The sequence below is a fragment of the Schistocerca gregaria genome, chromosome X (assembly GCF_023897955.1).
Source record: "Schistocerca gregaria isolate iqSchGreg1 chromosome X, iqSchGreg1.2, whole genome shotgun sequence".
NCBI lineage: Eukaryota > Metazoa > Arthropoda > Insecta > Orthoptera > Acrididae > Schistocerca > Schistocerca gregaria.
This window is the reverse complement of record NC_064931.1, coordinates 109,417,192-109,433,905: the sequence shown is the minus strand read 5'-3', so window position 1 is coordinate 109,433,905 and position 16,714 is coordinate 109,417,192. Positions and strand designations below refer to the sequence as shown.

Genomic DNA, 16,714 nt, shown 5'->3' with positions numbered 1-16,714 from the left:
AGTTTATTCGTATTAACATGTTCTCTAAATCTTGTTTTGAGGTTTCCGGACAACATACTAAATGAACAGACAGACTTACGGAATAAGTTGTATATACGAAATTTGAAAAGTGTTCTTCTGGAGTCTCTCCATATCCTGCAGTGGAAATTGTAGAATTTCTCATGATACGTTGGACTATTCTCCAGTATTCTGCCTTTTGTATATTTTACACTCGTATACCAATTTTCCAAAGATGGTGTCTTACATATATGAGTGCACGCTACAGATGTATATAAATACGATCTCAGAAATAACATAAGGGAGATAATACAATCTCTGACCAGTCAGTTCCACGATTACACGATATGACAGTTACGTCAGACGTGATCAAGAATTGTCACTGCTGCCTAAGATTTGGCAGCGGTAACATACACGAAAACCTTTATACTGTTAGATATATAATTTAAGAAAAATTTCGTTCTGCTGGTATGTATACGGTTGTCACATTGTAGAAACTGATGTACGTACAGTTTTTTGTTCCTACGTAACAGATGCCACTGAGGACGGGTTATATACCTGAATACCAATTTGGCTAATAAATATTTCACATGCAAATCATGGTGTATAAAAGGCATCGTTTAACAAACTTTTATCCTCTTCTTGTCTGTACTATTTATCGTCCACGTTTCACTTCCGTACAAGTCTATGCTTTAGATAAGCACCTCCAGAAAAACGTCCTAATATTTAAATTTACACTCCTTGTTAACGAATTTATCTTTTTCAGAAATACTTCTCTTGTTATTGTTAGAATGCATTTAATGTAATCTGTACTCGAACCATCGTCACTCTGCTTGGTAGACGAATAGCAAATTTTATCTTCCGCTTGTAGTGTCACTTCTTAATCTGATTCTCCCAGCATCGCCTGAGTTAGTTGAACTACCTATCATTATGGTCAAATTGCTTTCGTTAATGTTCATCTTACAACCTCATTTCAGTATACTATCCATTCCGTACAATGCTCGTCCAACACCTTTTCCGTCTCTGATAGAATTACAATGCCATGGACAAACCTCATTTTTTATTTCATTTCCCTCATCTTGTCTGGATACATAAATAAATAAAATAAATTCATTCCCATTCCAAAGTTCTCCTCGGTTTCCTTCACAGCTTGCTCAGTGTACACACTGAAAAGCAACACGGATAGATTGCAACCCTCTCTCACTCCGTTCTCAACTATCAACTCCCATTCATGTCTAGTGGTTGCTGTACCTGTGGTTTATTTTCGCTACCTTCAGATCCTGAATTGTGTATTACAGTCAACACCGTCAAAATTATTCTCTAAATCCAGAAATGCTATACCCTTTCTTCGACCTTTCTTCTAACGTAAGTCATAGTGTCAATATTGCTACATTTTTCCAGAACCCAAACTGATCCTTCTCCAGGTCGACTTTTACTTGTCTTTTCATCCATCTGTAAACAGTTCGAGTAGGAATTTTACAAATAAGATTTATTAGACTAATGATTCGTCACTAATCATACCTGTTAGCAGCAACCTTCTTTGAAACTGGAATTATTACATTGTGTATGTGGTGACGGTTCTTTTGTTCTTTCGGAGACGTCCGAACAAACAGACACGAAATCTACACATATCAAAAAAAGTTTAGCATCACGTCGGTTCCGAGAGTTCCGAAACATGTACAGAGAATTGGAATAGAGATCAACATAAACATCATTTCCACCCTTTTTATTGCTCATGAAAACCACACAGTGCATGTTGTACCACCATACAGCGAAACCTTCAGAGGTGGTGGCCCAGATTGCTTTACACACCGTTACCTCTAATACCCAGTAGCGCGTCCTCTTGCATTGATGCATGCCTGTATTCGTCGTGGCATACTATCCACAAGTTCATCAAGGCACTGTTGATCCAGATTGTTCCACTCCTCAACGGCAATTCGGCTTAGATCCCTCAGAGTGATTGGTGGGTCACGTCGTCCATAAACAGCCCTTTTCAATCTATTCCAGGCATGTCCGATAGGGTTCATGTCTGGAGAACATGCTAGCCACTCTAGTCGAGCGATGTCGTTATCCTGAAGGAAGTAATTCACAAGAAGTACACGACGGAGACGCGAGTTGTCGTCCATGAAGATGAATGCCTCGCCAATATGCTGCTGATCTGGCTGCACTATTGGTCGGAAGATGCCATCCACGCATCGTACAGCCGTTATGGCTCTTTCCACAACCACCAGCAGCGTACGTTGGCCTCACATATTGCCATTCCAAAACAGCAGGGAACCTCCACCTTTCTGCACTCGCTGGACAGTGTGTCTAAGGTATTCAGCCTGGCGGGGTTCCCTACAAACACGTCTCCGACGATTGTCTGCTTGAAGGCATATGCGACACTCATTGGTGAAGAGAGCGTGATGCCATTCCTGAGTGATCCATTCGGCATTTTGATGGGCCCATCTGTACCACGCTGCATGTTGTCTTGGTTGCAAAGATGGACCTCGCCATGAGCGTCGGGAGTGAAGTTGCGCATCATGCAGCATATTGCACACAGTTTCTGTCGTAACACGACGTCCTGTGGCTGCACGAAAAGCATTATTCAACATTGTGGCGTTGTTTTCAGGGTTCCTCCGAGCCATATTCCATAGGTGGCGGTCATCCACTGCAGTAGTAGCACTTGGGCCTGAGCAACACATGTCATCGACAGTTCCTGTCTCTTTATATCTCCTTCATGCCCGAACAAATCGCTTTGGTTCACCCCAAGACGCCAGGACCCTTGCCTTGTTGAGAGCCCTTCCTGGCAAAAAGTAACAATGCGGACGCGATCTAACTGCGATATTGCCATCTAGGCACGGTTGAACTACAGACAACACGTGCCGTGTACCTCCTTCCTGGTGGAATGACTGGAACTGATCGGTCACCCTCCGTCTAATAGGCGCTGCTGATGCACGGTTGCTTCCATCTTTGGGCGGGCTTAGCGACAACTCCGAACAGTCAAAGGGACTGTGTCTGTGATACAATACCCACACTCAACGGCTATCTTGAGAAGTTCTGGGAACCAGGGTGATGCAAAACTATGGTTGATGTGTGTATAATAAAGGCGGGGGCGGCCAGTGATCACTCCAGTTCGGATGAACACCACGCTCGAAATTTTACGCGAAACGGCCAAATGCCGCGAGAAATGATGACAATGGGCAGGGGGAGCTACATCAGTGGTGTGTGGGTAAGTTGAGAGTTTGGATCTGACGGGAGACATGGGAGGGTAGGCCGTGCAGTTACGACCGCCCTGTGTCCAGATGGTGCAATGGTCAGCGCATCTGCCTAGTAAGCAGGAGACCTGGGTCCCAATCCCAGTCTGGCTCAAATTTGCAACTTTTCCCATTGATTTCAATCAATGCCCACCGGCAGCTAGTGTCATTAATTCTGCTGTGTCTTGATTATTACATTCTACTTGAGGTCTGAGTGTATTACGCCCGTCTCATAACTTGCGTATCAGATGGAGTATTTCCCATGGGTTCTCAATGATTTTCGGAAAATGATGTTCACTTCAGGTGTTTTGACATTCATTTCACTTTTATAGGTCTTATAAGTACTGCTTCGACATTTCTGCCTTCCCTTCCTTGTCAAGCACTCGTTTGACATTTCCGCTCTTTATGATCATACAGATGCTTGTCTCTTCTCCCACAGTTTCTTATTTTTATCTTTACTTCTTTCTTTAATTACATTCAGTATGTCTTGCATCACCTAATGATTTCAACAAGGCCTCGCTTTTTCGCCTATGTCATCCTCTGCTGCCTTCATTGTTTACGTCAATCGTTGCCCAATGCCCCTTTTGAAATTCTTTTCAACCAGTGCTCCTTTCAATTTATCTGATTCATATCTTAATTTGTACATTTCTGTACGTTTTCCTTCAGTGTTATCTCGCAGTTTAAAACCTATTAATTATGGTTAGAGTCTCCATCTACCCCTGGAAATATTTTGTACTTTAAAACCTAGTTTCTAAATCTGTCATATATAGTTAATTTGAAACCTTTCGGTGCCTCCAAAGCTCTTCCAAATATACAACATTCTTTTACGACTGTTAAACGAAGTGCTAGGGGTGCTTAAATTACGCTCTGTGTAAAATTCTACCAGGGGCTACATTTTTCATTCCTTTTTCCTCATTCCACAGTCTTCTTCATTTTCTGTCTTTTCCTTTCGCTGGTATCAAACTCTTGACACCCCCCCCCCCCCCTCATAAATTTTCGTCTCCCTTAACCATCTGAATGATTTCTTTTAGCTCATCATACATTCCATCAATCTCTCTATCATCTGTGGAACTAGTAGGTATATAAACTTGTATTATTGTGGTGGGTTTTAGATTCTTGGCTGTCTTGGCGTTTACTATTTTGTTCATAGTATCTCTCCCTCAGTCCTGTTTTACTATTGATTATCAGATCTACTCCTACTCCTGTCTGATTTTGTATTTATAGCTCTTTACTCACCTGACCGTAAGTTCTGTTCATCCTACCACCGCACTTCACTTCATTAATTACCATTGTATCTAACTTCAACCTACCTAATTCTTTAACCTAACTAAGGGATTAAATATTTCGCTCCGCCGCTAATAGAATGCCAGGTTTGTCTTTTCTGATATGATCGTCCTCTCGAGTTGTCACCGCCCGGACATCCCAATGGGGGACAACTAGTACTCAGAAATATTTTCCTCAGGACGATGTCATCATTAAACTGTGTAGCAGAGCTGTATGTCCTTCGGAAACTGGACTTTTCCTCTTGCTATCATGTTTTCGCAGTACCAACATAGCAAGGTTATTTTGTTCAATGTTGCTAGGTCAGATAAGTCAGTCATACAGACCGTTGCCTCTGTCACTACTGGAAAACCTGCTGCTCCTCTTGAGGAACCATATGTTAGTCCCGCCTCTCCATAGATACCTTCCGATGTGGTAGTACCTAAAGTACGGCTATCCGTGTCGTTTAATCATGTAAGCCACTCCAACGCGGCAACGAGCATATTTCGTGGGGGAGGGGGATGGATGAGAATGTCAAAATATGTATGAACTGTGTAACAGCATTGCACTGCAACAAAACCATCTCAATAGTGGAACAGGTTGTTGTTAGAGGAATACTGCGTGCTGTGGAAGAAAATTCACCTTCTGTAAGTCGGCGGTTGACGTACTGTTAGAATGCACATGGACATTGATGGAAACTGCAACATAAAGGAGGACACTCGCGACTGAAATAAACTTAACACCGTAAATATGGGAAATAAGGAAGCACAAAAGGTTCGGACTGCACAGCTACACATGACCTCTCAAATAAGAATTGATCATGGTGTGCAGCAGCCACGAACCGCTGTCAGAAAATCTTTAAAGTAGTAGCATGAACTCAGAGGACGTGGAATGTTCCTGTGGCTCCTCCGCCCACGCTGTTGGCATTTGGGTCCTAAAAGTGTGAAATGTGGTTGCTGGAGGGCTGACAAGCCAATTGCCGACCAACAATATTCCTGATAAATTCAATGGGTAACACGACAGACTAACTTACATACTGTAGTAATGGTACCCGACGTTCTTCGAAGGAGAGTTACGCATCCGTTGCCAGATGTCATGCAGTATGCTGCTGAAATGTTGCGTTTAGAGCGTTGACCTGTTGACATGTACCAAGTGGAACTATCTGAAGGAGGTGCAGTATCTCGGGCACAAAAAGACCCCTGATCTATCACTTGTCCGAACTGCCATTAATACATACGAGCTGAGATCGTATGTTGTATCCAATGGCGCCTGAAACCATCAAATGGTTCAAATGGCTCTGAGCACTATGGGACTCAACTGCTGTGGTCATTAGTCCCCTAGAACTTAGAACTACTTAAACCTAACTAACCTAAGGACATCACACACATCCATGCCCGAGGCAGGATTCGAACCTGTTACCGTAGCAGTCGCACGGTTCCGGAGTGCGCGCCTAGAACCGCGAGACCACCGCGGCCGGCCTGAAACCATCACATTGGCGTTTGTCCGCCATGTCCCACAGCAATGCACGCTTCCCAAGTGTGGTCACCACGTCTAATATGCTCTTAATCATCAATATAGAACGGAATGAAGTGGGTCTCTTCAGCAAACACTACATTTAACCACTCACTGAATCAACGACAGCCTTCACTCGGCCATTGTAGGTTGAGGAGGTTGTGCTGTCTGGAACTGGAGATCGACAAAATAGCAAGCTTGAAATGATAATGAAATCAAGACGCCGCGCTGTCGACAGGCGTTGATATACATCAATGGGGACAGTTTAAAATGTGTGCCCCGACAGGGATTCGAACCCGGGATCTGCTGGTTACATGACAGACACACTATCCATCTGAGCCACCGAGGGCACAGAGGATAGTCTGACTGCACGCTCCCCGTGAGAGCCACATTCCCAACTTAATGTCCAAACACTACATTCGTAGTGCCCCTGCCCATTACACTCATTACTCGCGGCAGACAATCTTACCGAGTCCCGTAAGAATCCGGGCAATTCATGTGCATCCGCACAGAAGGAGGAGGTCAACGGCCGGTTAGCCTTAACTATATGAAGATGGTATACTGAACGGTCACGTGTGTTCTCCGGTTCATCACACCCATTATTGTTACAACAACGAACCGAAATTGTGTGTTACTAAAATCCCATTTGCTTAAATACTCGGCATAACAAGGGTTATACTTATTCTCGTGACACCACATTCGTCGGCTTCGCCCACTAACGACCGAACTGCCACCTTTCAAACTAACCTCCATCTCCGGCTACGCTACAGGCTGGTCTGTCACCATACGATATTGCAGTGCCTGTGTTATTCTGAATTGCGGTGCAATGTTCCCTTAAATGTTTCCATGCGTGTTCAAAGAACTGCGGCGACTACAGAAATCATGAGATACATGAAATGTATTCGCAATTGGAAATTTGTGGTAAGGACTATGTGACCAAACTGCTGAGGTCATCGGTCCCTAGACTTACACACTTCTTAATCTAACTTACGCTAAGGACAACTCACACGCCCATGCCCGGGGAAGGACTCGAACCTCCGACAGGGGGAGACGCGCGAACCGTGACGAGACGCCTTAGACCGCAAGGCTACCCCGGGCGAGTAATCACAATTGCGAGGACGCATGTCCAAAGGAACATTACATCGTGATCTGGAATAACACAGGCACTGCAATATCGTATTTATCAGCCGACATCGGGCAAGCGATTTTCAAGTAAAGCGTCTAGCCTGTACGGGGATATTGATAATGGATGTACGAGTACAGGTTGTGGACAAATGTTTGACAACATATGGAAGGATGGGTTAGGTCTTAAGTTGTGCTCGGACAGCTTAATGGTAAGGCGAGCGCTATCTATACGGTAAGAGGGAAATCTGGATTAGAGTCCCTGTGCGGCACAAATTTTCATTATCGTCGTTTCATTGTACGACTGATGGTTGGCCATATTCGCAATTGCGAATTAATTTCACGTAGCCTGTCACCTGGTCTAGGAATTCGTTTTAACATTCATGGGCTGCTTCGACACACAGTCAGACCGGCACCTTCAAATCGTACTTAGACCTTGCGCTACACTACACGTCCGCTAGCACAAAAAGTAATATAAAAGCAAAATATTGTCTGTGCTCTGTTGTATGTCTGTCTACGAACGTATGAGGTCACAAGGCACTGGTCAAGGCTAGCATCGGTACTTTCAAGCCACCCTTTCTTCTGCTCATACAAAGTAGGTCGCTTGGCGTGTACGTTCTCCTTCCCTCTGCAATCTTCATCATTAGTGCTGGTTACTGTTCTCTAAGCACACATGTTACGAGTTTGGGTCGTTCGGAACATTGCGACGAATTTTAGTGTCGTAACTTGTGTTGGCCTGTCGGCAGCAACTTGTGGCAGGGCGACTGTGGAGGAGAGAAGTGGGCGTGGACTTACTCTGCCAGTTGTCTGCGACGAGCCGCATGGCCTGCTGTAGCTGCCGGCGCGTCGGCGATGCGGGCCCCGCCGCCATCTTCGCTGTGGAGGCGCGCCGCGCTGTTATCTCCCGTCGCCGCCGCCGCCGCTGCTGCTGCTTATGTAATTGCCGCCTGCGGACACCACCGCGGCTCACACACTGCAAAAACGTCGCTGCTGTCGAACGCCTTCTGTTGGATTACGGAAGGTGGGAGGGGGGAGGAAGAGGGGTGGGGGGCACTCACGCCGGAGGCGGCCGTGCGGCAGCCTAGGCTCGCAGATCGCGCGTAAACACGGTTTACGCCACACGGGATTTCCGCGTACTCCGTACACATCGCGAGGCGGACACGTCTGGTTCAGCAGACAGAATTTTATGCGAACTTTATAGGCGCTGGCGGGAGACAGCAATAAGTATATATCGTTTGTTTCGCCAAAACACATTTGAGGCCTAATCCTACTGGTTGAAACCTTCACTAATTCCTGCTAATAGTCATCCACTTGTCATTTTCTGAAGACGGCTCTGGTCACACACTTCGGGAAGAATAATGTAATATGAAACTTCCTGGCAGATTAAAACTGTGTGCCCGACCGAGACTCGAACTAGGGACCTTTGCCTTTCGCGGGCAAGTTCCCTACCAGCTGAGCTACCGAAGCACGACTCACGCCCCGTCCTCACAGCTTTACTTCTGCCGCGAAAGCCATAGGTCCCGAGTTCGAGTCTCGTTTGGGCACACAGTTTTAATCTGCCAGGAAGTTTCATATCAGCGCACACTCCGCTGCAGAGTGAAAATATCATTCTGGAATAATGTAATATGATTACAGAATTACACTGAGGTTACAAAAGACACGAGATAGCGATTTGCGCATATACAGGTGGCGGTAGTAGCGCGTGCCATATGTATAAAAGAGCAGTGCATTGGCGGAGCTGTGATTTGAACCCGAGTGATTCACGCGGAAAGGTGTACAACGTGATTACGGCCGCACAGCAGGAATTAATTTTGAATGCAGAATGCAGAATGATAGTAGGAGCTAGATGCATGGGATATTCCATTTGGGAAATCGTTAGACAATTCAATATTCCAAGATTTATGGTGTCAAGAACGTACCGAGAATGCCTAGTTTTAGGCATTATCTCTCACCACGGACAACCATCACTTAACGACCCGGAGCAACGGCGTTTGCGTAGAGTTGTCAGTGCTAACAGACAAGTAGCAGTGTATCCGTTAGGAGAGTGCGGCGAAATTTCTTGTTAATGGGCTATTAAAGCAGAACAACAATGTGTGACCGTTTGCCAACAGCACGACGTTGCCTGCAGCCCCTCTCCTGAACTCGTGAACACATCGGTTGGACCCCAGTAGACGGAAAAACCGTGGCCTGGTCAGATGAGTCCCGTTTTCAGATGGTAACAGCTGATGGTAAGGGTCGAGTTTGGCGCAGACCACACGAAGCCACGGACCTAAGTTTTCAACAAGGCACTGTGCAAGTTGGTGGTGACTCTATAATGGTGTGGGCTGGAGAACTGGAGTGAATGATTTGCCCAACCAGATCATCCGAGATGAATCCCATCTAACATTTATGGGGCATAATCGACAGACCATGCATTACGCCGAGCACATGGAATGGACTGGGTCCTCTGTCCAACGAAACAAATCATTGACTGGAAACTCGGCTACCTGGAGACCATCTGCATTCATGGACCTCATGCTCTCAAATAACGATGTCACCTGATCACTATTATTCGCGCTTGGTTTCAAGAACGTTCTGGAGAATTGGAGTGAATGATTTGGCCGACCAGATCACCCGAGATGAATCCCATATAACATTTATGGGACATAATCGACAGTTCATGCATTACGCCGAGCAAAAGGAGGTCCGACCCAGTGTTAGGAGGTATCCTATGACATGTCACCTGTATATCAAACATTAAAATCTATTCGTACGTCACTACGAAACAGTTTCAGCCTTAGACGCCATTTTTATTTTAAAGTGATACCAAGGAGCTGACATGGTTGAAACAAAACAGCAGCTCCTGCTTACCCACTACTTCAAATCTGTATTTAGTCGCACTTAGCTGCGACACGCTGGAGCGAGCCTGAAAACGAGCGCAGACATACCCTATGTTATCCAGAAATTCCTCTGAAGACAGCTGTCAGTTTGATGCCCCAAGCAGAGAACTCTTTTGTTCCAAACATTATAATTTCTCTTGGAATGCCTAACGGATTCTGGAGCGTGAGAAGCCGTTTTACTCGTCTGTTCCAGATCGGCGATACCAGCAGCAGAAATTTTTGCAGATCAGTTTGGTAAACTTAAAGTGATACCGATACATCCGCAGTTAATGATGCTATGACAAGAAACTATCTACCGTTCAATAAGGACATACTTAGAGTTCGGTTGGGAGAAAATGTAGTTACTATATTTTAAACGATTCTGGAAATATTTTAAGTTGGAGTATGTAACTTTTTATCTACAAAGATGCGAAAAATATCATGTGCTTTTCAGTAGTATTGTATAATTGTTGGAGGCACTCGAAGGGACGTAAAGGAATGAAGTGGTGTGACTCTTGTCATAGACTGCAGCAAAACTAGTGACAAAAAATTGCTGACAATGTGCTATATACGGAGGTCATGACTTCAGGCAAGACAGTTTCACCTCATTTGCCGCATAAACAGCAGGGAATGGGATACAACCTGATCTGAGCTGATGTGCTTCACTCCCATATTTTGCACGTTCCCCGTCTCGTTTCGTGAAAAATTTACAATGAAATTTTAAAAAGCATGCTATCACTATACTTTTGTTTCCAAGAATTCCAAAATACCATCACAGAAAGTACTTAGAGCAGATGTAAGATTTAGCCTCTGAGCAAACTTCACGTATATGCCTTTGTGCGTCCTATCATTTGCCGAAAATATCGTTTCCATATTCTGAGTTGTTTATGGACCATTACAGGTATCTATTAACCACAACAAGAAGATAGAAGGATTCGATCTTCCGGTGAAACTGGACAACTTTGAATCGTGTCGAAACGAGTGTTGGTAGATGTAAGCAACTGATGAACAAGTGGGGCCTATCAGACAGTCGTGAAGGTGAGTGCGGTGGAATCCAGTCAGTGAGCCATTTACCTGTGTGTGAAGTGCATGGCTATGAGGGTGAAATGAAGGACACACACAGACACTGTCACTCATACATAGAGTGGCTAAAGAATATTTGCAGTATAGAACAGCATTATGACATTTGTAAAGCATAGTGTAATTCAATGCAGTGCCACAAAAATATAGTTAATACTTTGCGATATGCATTTAATGTGATGATTGGATTTGTAGATCCCGAACGAATAGATAGATAGTTAGATAGATAGATAGACAGGTAACAATAGGTATCCACATACCGTAGGATGCAAATTTATGAATGAAATTAAATTGCTTGATATGAGTCACCACAGCAGTGCGCCTCTTTAATACCTGGCAATATTAATTTAAATCGAGCTGCTGTCTCACGCAGACACAGTGGTCAGTGCTCCCCATTTGAAGTACGCTGGTATGGAAAGCGCGCAGCGTGAGGTAGAAAATAAAGAGCTCTATTTCTGAATTAGAAATAATTGTGTTTCTCCATACAGATGGGAGTACTGAGAGGCATATCAGCCCATAGTGTAATGTGCAAGGAGCACAGTAGGTGACGTACATCAGTTTAAGTAAGAAGACGGATTAGGTGCCCACGCTAGTAAGAGGCTGAAGGAGAAATAGTATGTGCAGACCGAATAATGGTCAAGAAGATAGGAAAAAGCTTCAAACTCGATGCACGTATGCAGACACTGGACTTCTTGCACTCCTACTTTAAAACAGCCCACTTGATAATTATGAAAGAAGTATATAGTGACAAATTATCGTTGACATGTGAGACCTATAAAAAGAGACTAAAGTACGCCTTAAACACCGTGAGGAGTTTTGCGGACGAAGGTTAGTTCCCACGTTAAATTGAATGTGTGGCTATAACCAAAGGAAAAGCTGGACGGCAGGTAAAACAAGCCCCGTGTCGTACAGATCTGTGGCGAGGTGATGGTCTCAGATCGTGTGTCGTCGTAGAGACTTTCGGGAAAGACTCTACGTAAGGGACACTTCCTCGCATTGGCACATAAATACTACCTATTGGGATAGCTGCTCAAAACCACAAAGCATGTTTTTTTTTGTTACTGCAGAGCTGCAACAGAGTGATTTTAAAGTCTCTACAAAGTCCTGATCTCAAACGAACTCAAAATCTATGGGTTGACGTTAAACATAACGATTAGAGTACACATGAGTTCTAAATGCGAATTCAAAAGGTGAATAAGCACTAATGACATAGTATTCACTCCATCAATACACGCGCATTCATATCAAGGACTTTGAAATACAAGTGGGCTAGTGAACAAGTGCAATCAACAATGCTCCATCATTGCCAGATTCATTCATTTGGATCTTAGTGCAGTTAGGAGAACTACATTAAAACATAACTGGTTCCCATACAGACGTAAAATTATGTTAATAACGATAAAGAAATTTGCTTGTGCGTCTTGTCTAATCTTTATCTGAAGTTACCATTATCGGCTCCTTAACCACCCAACGAACGTCACCTCCTCGATATGGCGCATCAAGGTGACAGACGCTTGAAGTCATAGCTACGGTTTATAGTCCGCTGCCTATCATCTAACAGACGGAATTCCACATAATGAAAGTACCGATTCATTCTAATGTATCAGAAATGTCGGAATAATATATCCAAACTGCGCCATCTCAAGTGTTATTAATTTCTCCAGTCATTGAAACTATAATGACAGGGACATAGAAAAGCACGTATCCCTAGTGCAGAGCTTAAAACACGATCGGAAAAAATAAAACTGAGAATTTGTTAGAAAACTGGTTTACAATATTGACATCATGACTTACAAAAAAGCGCGCGTCACGAAAATATCATTAGCGTCTCCAGTGCTGACAGACTGCGATCTTTCGTAGTTTCGTTGTAGAAGAAAATGGACTTTTTTATTTTACTGTTCTTTGCACAAAATTTGTCTTTTGTCACCTCCTAATTACGGTCCAAAAGGTTTCTGACTTCGTTTCCTGCAAAGTATAGCAGGGACAGAGTTGACGCAGCATTGGTAGCACTGTATGTCCTTTCCTGTTCTGTTGCCTGACAGACAGCGAAGCCTTGTTGTCCAGCATAAGGCACAGGCGAATTCTGTTCCTGACTGTACATTCATGACAATACACGATTTATCGTGCGTGTTATTAACCCAACATTGTCATACAGAAACTTGTGCAGGGAGGTCTGAAAATGTCTCAAACGCTTGTAGGGATGTTCCGGGCAGGTTGTACTGAGACATAAATTCGATACGTTGCGCCGTTTCCGAGGTATTTAGCATTGAAGTTAGCCAATCAGGTCGCCGAACTCGCAAATTCAAGTTTCAACAGACCATACAAAGCACTTTTTGGGTAACACCGTACCTGGCGGGCCGCTTGAATGTGAGCGCGCGACACCCCGACTGGCTAATTATAATGCTAAATAACTCGGAAACGGCGCAAAGTATCGAATTACTTTCGTAACATTTTAGTCTCAGTAGAACCTGCCCTGCAACATCCTTAAAAACGTTTCAGACATATTGTGACCACTCTGTAGATCTGTTCATTGAAAAGGTTGAACACTAACGAAAGAGGTTTCCTTTACCAGTGTGACAACGCTATGGAACCACGGACGTAATTGTTTGTCCCGTTAATGGTATAAGTTGTGACGAATATCAGCAATAATCACAAAACTACAGGATATGAATAAATATGATATTAGTTACACCTAAACACACACAGCGATGCGCTAACGTATTATGGTCACCTGCTTAATGGCGCGTTGGTACATGTCTAGAACGTAACGTAGCAACTACTTTGCACGGCCCGGATTTGACAAGCCATTGTTAGCTTTCAGGAGCAAGGTGACAGCAGATGTGTTTGCAGATGCTGACATAAAACATGAACGGATGCAGGTGGTCCGGAACAATGTTCTCATAGCCCACAGTCTTCACTGTGTCTTCGATTACCACAGCAGTTCCCATGGAAGTGTAGCTGAATATCCTCCATAGCAGAACACAGCCCCCCAGCCCAGTATAGTCCGTTGCGTGGTGCATGTTTCGGGCACCAACTTCCATCGATGAAGGCGTATTCGGACACGAATACCTGAAGTAACAAGAAATGTGAATATTTCTACCAGGCGGTGCGTTTACAGTGATCCACGGACCCATCTCGATGATCCCGTAGCCTCTGCAGCCTTAATTGACAGCGTCGCTGGGTCAGCATGTGAATACGTTAGGTTCGTCTGCTACCGAGCCCCATATTCAACAATATGCACTGAACAGTGTGCTTCGTAACACTTGTACCTGTACCAGCAATGTACTCTTATCGTCATGTCTACCACATATCTCCTTCTATCCTGATTTACGGAGAGACCAAGCCTCCGACCTCTACGTTTTGTGATGATCCGTGGACGTGTAACATCTCGTCGCCTACTCATCGTTTCATTGTTCTTTAACCACTTCCAACTGATGCTCACGACATTAGCGCTCTAACAGCAGACCAGCTTCGCAGATTCAGAGATGGTCGTTCTCAGGTATCGAGCCACAGCTATCAGCTGTTAGTCAAAGTTGCTTACGTCAGAGTATTTTCCCCATTTGTAGCCCGAATCGGCACTACAGTCATTGCTCATTCGACTCTGCTCACCGAGTCACGTGCCCGCAACTCCACCAGGCATCAGTCAATTTCGCAGCGAGCAGTGGTCCTAATACATGCATCAAAAAAGGTTTTGCAACGCCACGGTTCCCAGAACTACTGAGGACAAAAGTTGACTGTGGATATTGCGTCACAGAAACAGTCCCTTTGACTGTTCAGAGATGTCACTAAACCCGCACAAAGATGTAAACAACCATTTATGAGCAGCGACTATTAGACGGAGGAGGTCCGATCAGTTCCAGTCATTCCACAAGGAATGAGGTACACGGCTCATGCTGTCTCTAGTACAACCACGCCTAGATGGGCAATACCGTATTGTTACTTTGTGTCTGCAAGGGCTCTGAACAAGGAAAGTCTCGGAGTGAGCCAAAGCGATGTTGTTCGGACATGGAGGAGACAGACAGGAACTGTCGATGACATGTCTCGCTCAGGCCGCCCAAGGGCTACTACTGCAGTGGATGACCGCTATCTACGGATTATAGCTCGGAGAAACCCTGACAACAATGCCACCATGTTGAACAATGCTTTTCGTACACCCACAGGACGTCGTGTTACGACTTAAACTGAGCGCAATATGCTGCATGATGTTCAACTTCACTCCAGACGTTCATGGCGAGGTGCATCTTTGCAACAAAGACACCATGCAGTGTGGTACACATGGGCCCATCAAAATGCCCAATGGACCGCTCAGGATTGGCATAACATTCTCTCTACCGATGAGTGTCGCATATGCCTTCAAACAGACAATCGTCGGAAACGTATTTGGGGGCTACCCGGTCAGGCTGAACGCGTTAGTCACACTGTCCAGCGAGTGCAGCAAGGTGGAGGTTTCCTGCTGTTTTGGGGTGGCATCATGTGGAGCTGACGTATGCCGCTGGTGGTCATGGAAGGTGCCGTTACGGCTGTACCATACATGAATGTCATCCTCCGATCGATAGAGCAACCATGTCGGCAGCATACTGACGAGGTATCCGTCTTCATGGACGACAATTCGCGCCCCCATCGTTCACATCTTGTGAATGACTTCCTTGAGGATAACGACATTGCTCGACTAGAGTGGCCAGCATGTTCTCCAGATGTGAACCCTATCGAACATGCCTGGGATATATTGAAAAGGGCTGTTTTATGGACGACGTGACCCACCAACCACTCTGAGGGATCTACGCTGAATCGCTGTTGAGGAGTGGAGCACCCTGAACGAACAGTGACTTGATGAACTTGTGGATAGTATGCCTCGACGAAAGCAGGCATGCATCAATGCAAGAGGACGTGTTACTGGGTATTAAAGGTACCGGTGTGTACAGCATCCTGGACCACCACCTGTGAAGGTCTCGCTGTATGGTGGTACAGCATGGAATATGTGGTTTTCATGAGCAATAAAAAGGGCGGAAATGATGTTTATGTTGATCCCTATTACAATTTTCTGTACAGGTTCCGGAACCCTGCGAACCAAGGTGATGCAAAACGTTTTAAGATGTGTGTATTTTGGCTCGTCAGTTTGTGAAACTGAAAGTTTCCACTCTGCTATAGAATACGTTTCATATCAGTTTTCTCAGTATAACGGGACACATCCAAGGTATATAGATACCACACCTCCCTCAGGAGAGATTCATACGGCTCCAACTGTTATTGTGCGTAATTTAAAAATTTCATGTCACAACGAGAAAACTGTAAGTACGTGGACGTACTGGAAATTAATACCTCTGAATTTTTTGCGTGAAAATTCTTAAACATTTTAAATAAAACATACGTTATTAACTTTCTACATTTTTATTCCTCATGTCTACAAAGTTGCAGCACTCTGCCACATATAGACTCGGAATTGTAGCGTGTCATGTGGCCGTGTGTAACGTAATTGTCGGTGGGTGAGAAACAGCATGCTATAATCGAAGACTTCGTCCACACCCTCTCCTTCAACATGACAATGTTAGACTACACACGAGCGCATGACAGCTACAACAGTCCGACGCCTTGGGTTCACTGTCTTCAATCATCCTCCATACAGTCCCGACGTGACCCTATCCGATTGTT

General features: G+C 44.6%; 1 protein-coding gene across 1 annotated transcript in view; it reads right to left on the bottom strand.

The window, feature by feature from the left end:
* LOC126299170 (dystrophin, isoforms A/C/F/G/H) overlaps positions 1–16,714 on the bottom strand; it is a 2,370,611-nt gene that overhangs the window by 2,311,433 nt on the left and 42,464 nt on the right. Inside the window, exon 2 of the mRNA XM_049990931.1 lies at positions 7,923–8,100. Coding sequence (XP_049846888.1) covers positions 7,923–7,998 — 76 coding nt within the window. The 5' untranslated portion in view covers positions 7,999–8,100. The remainder of the gene's footprint in view (positions 1–7,922; positions 8,101–16,714) is intronic.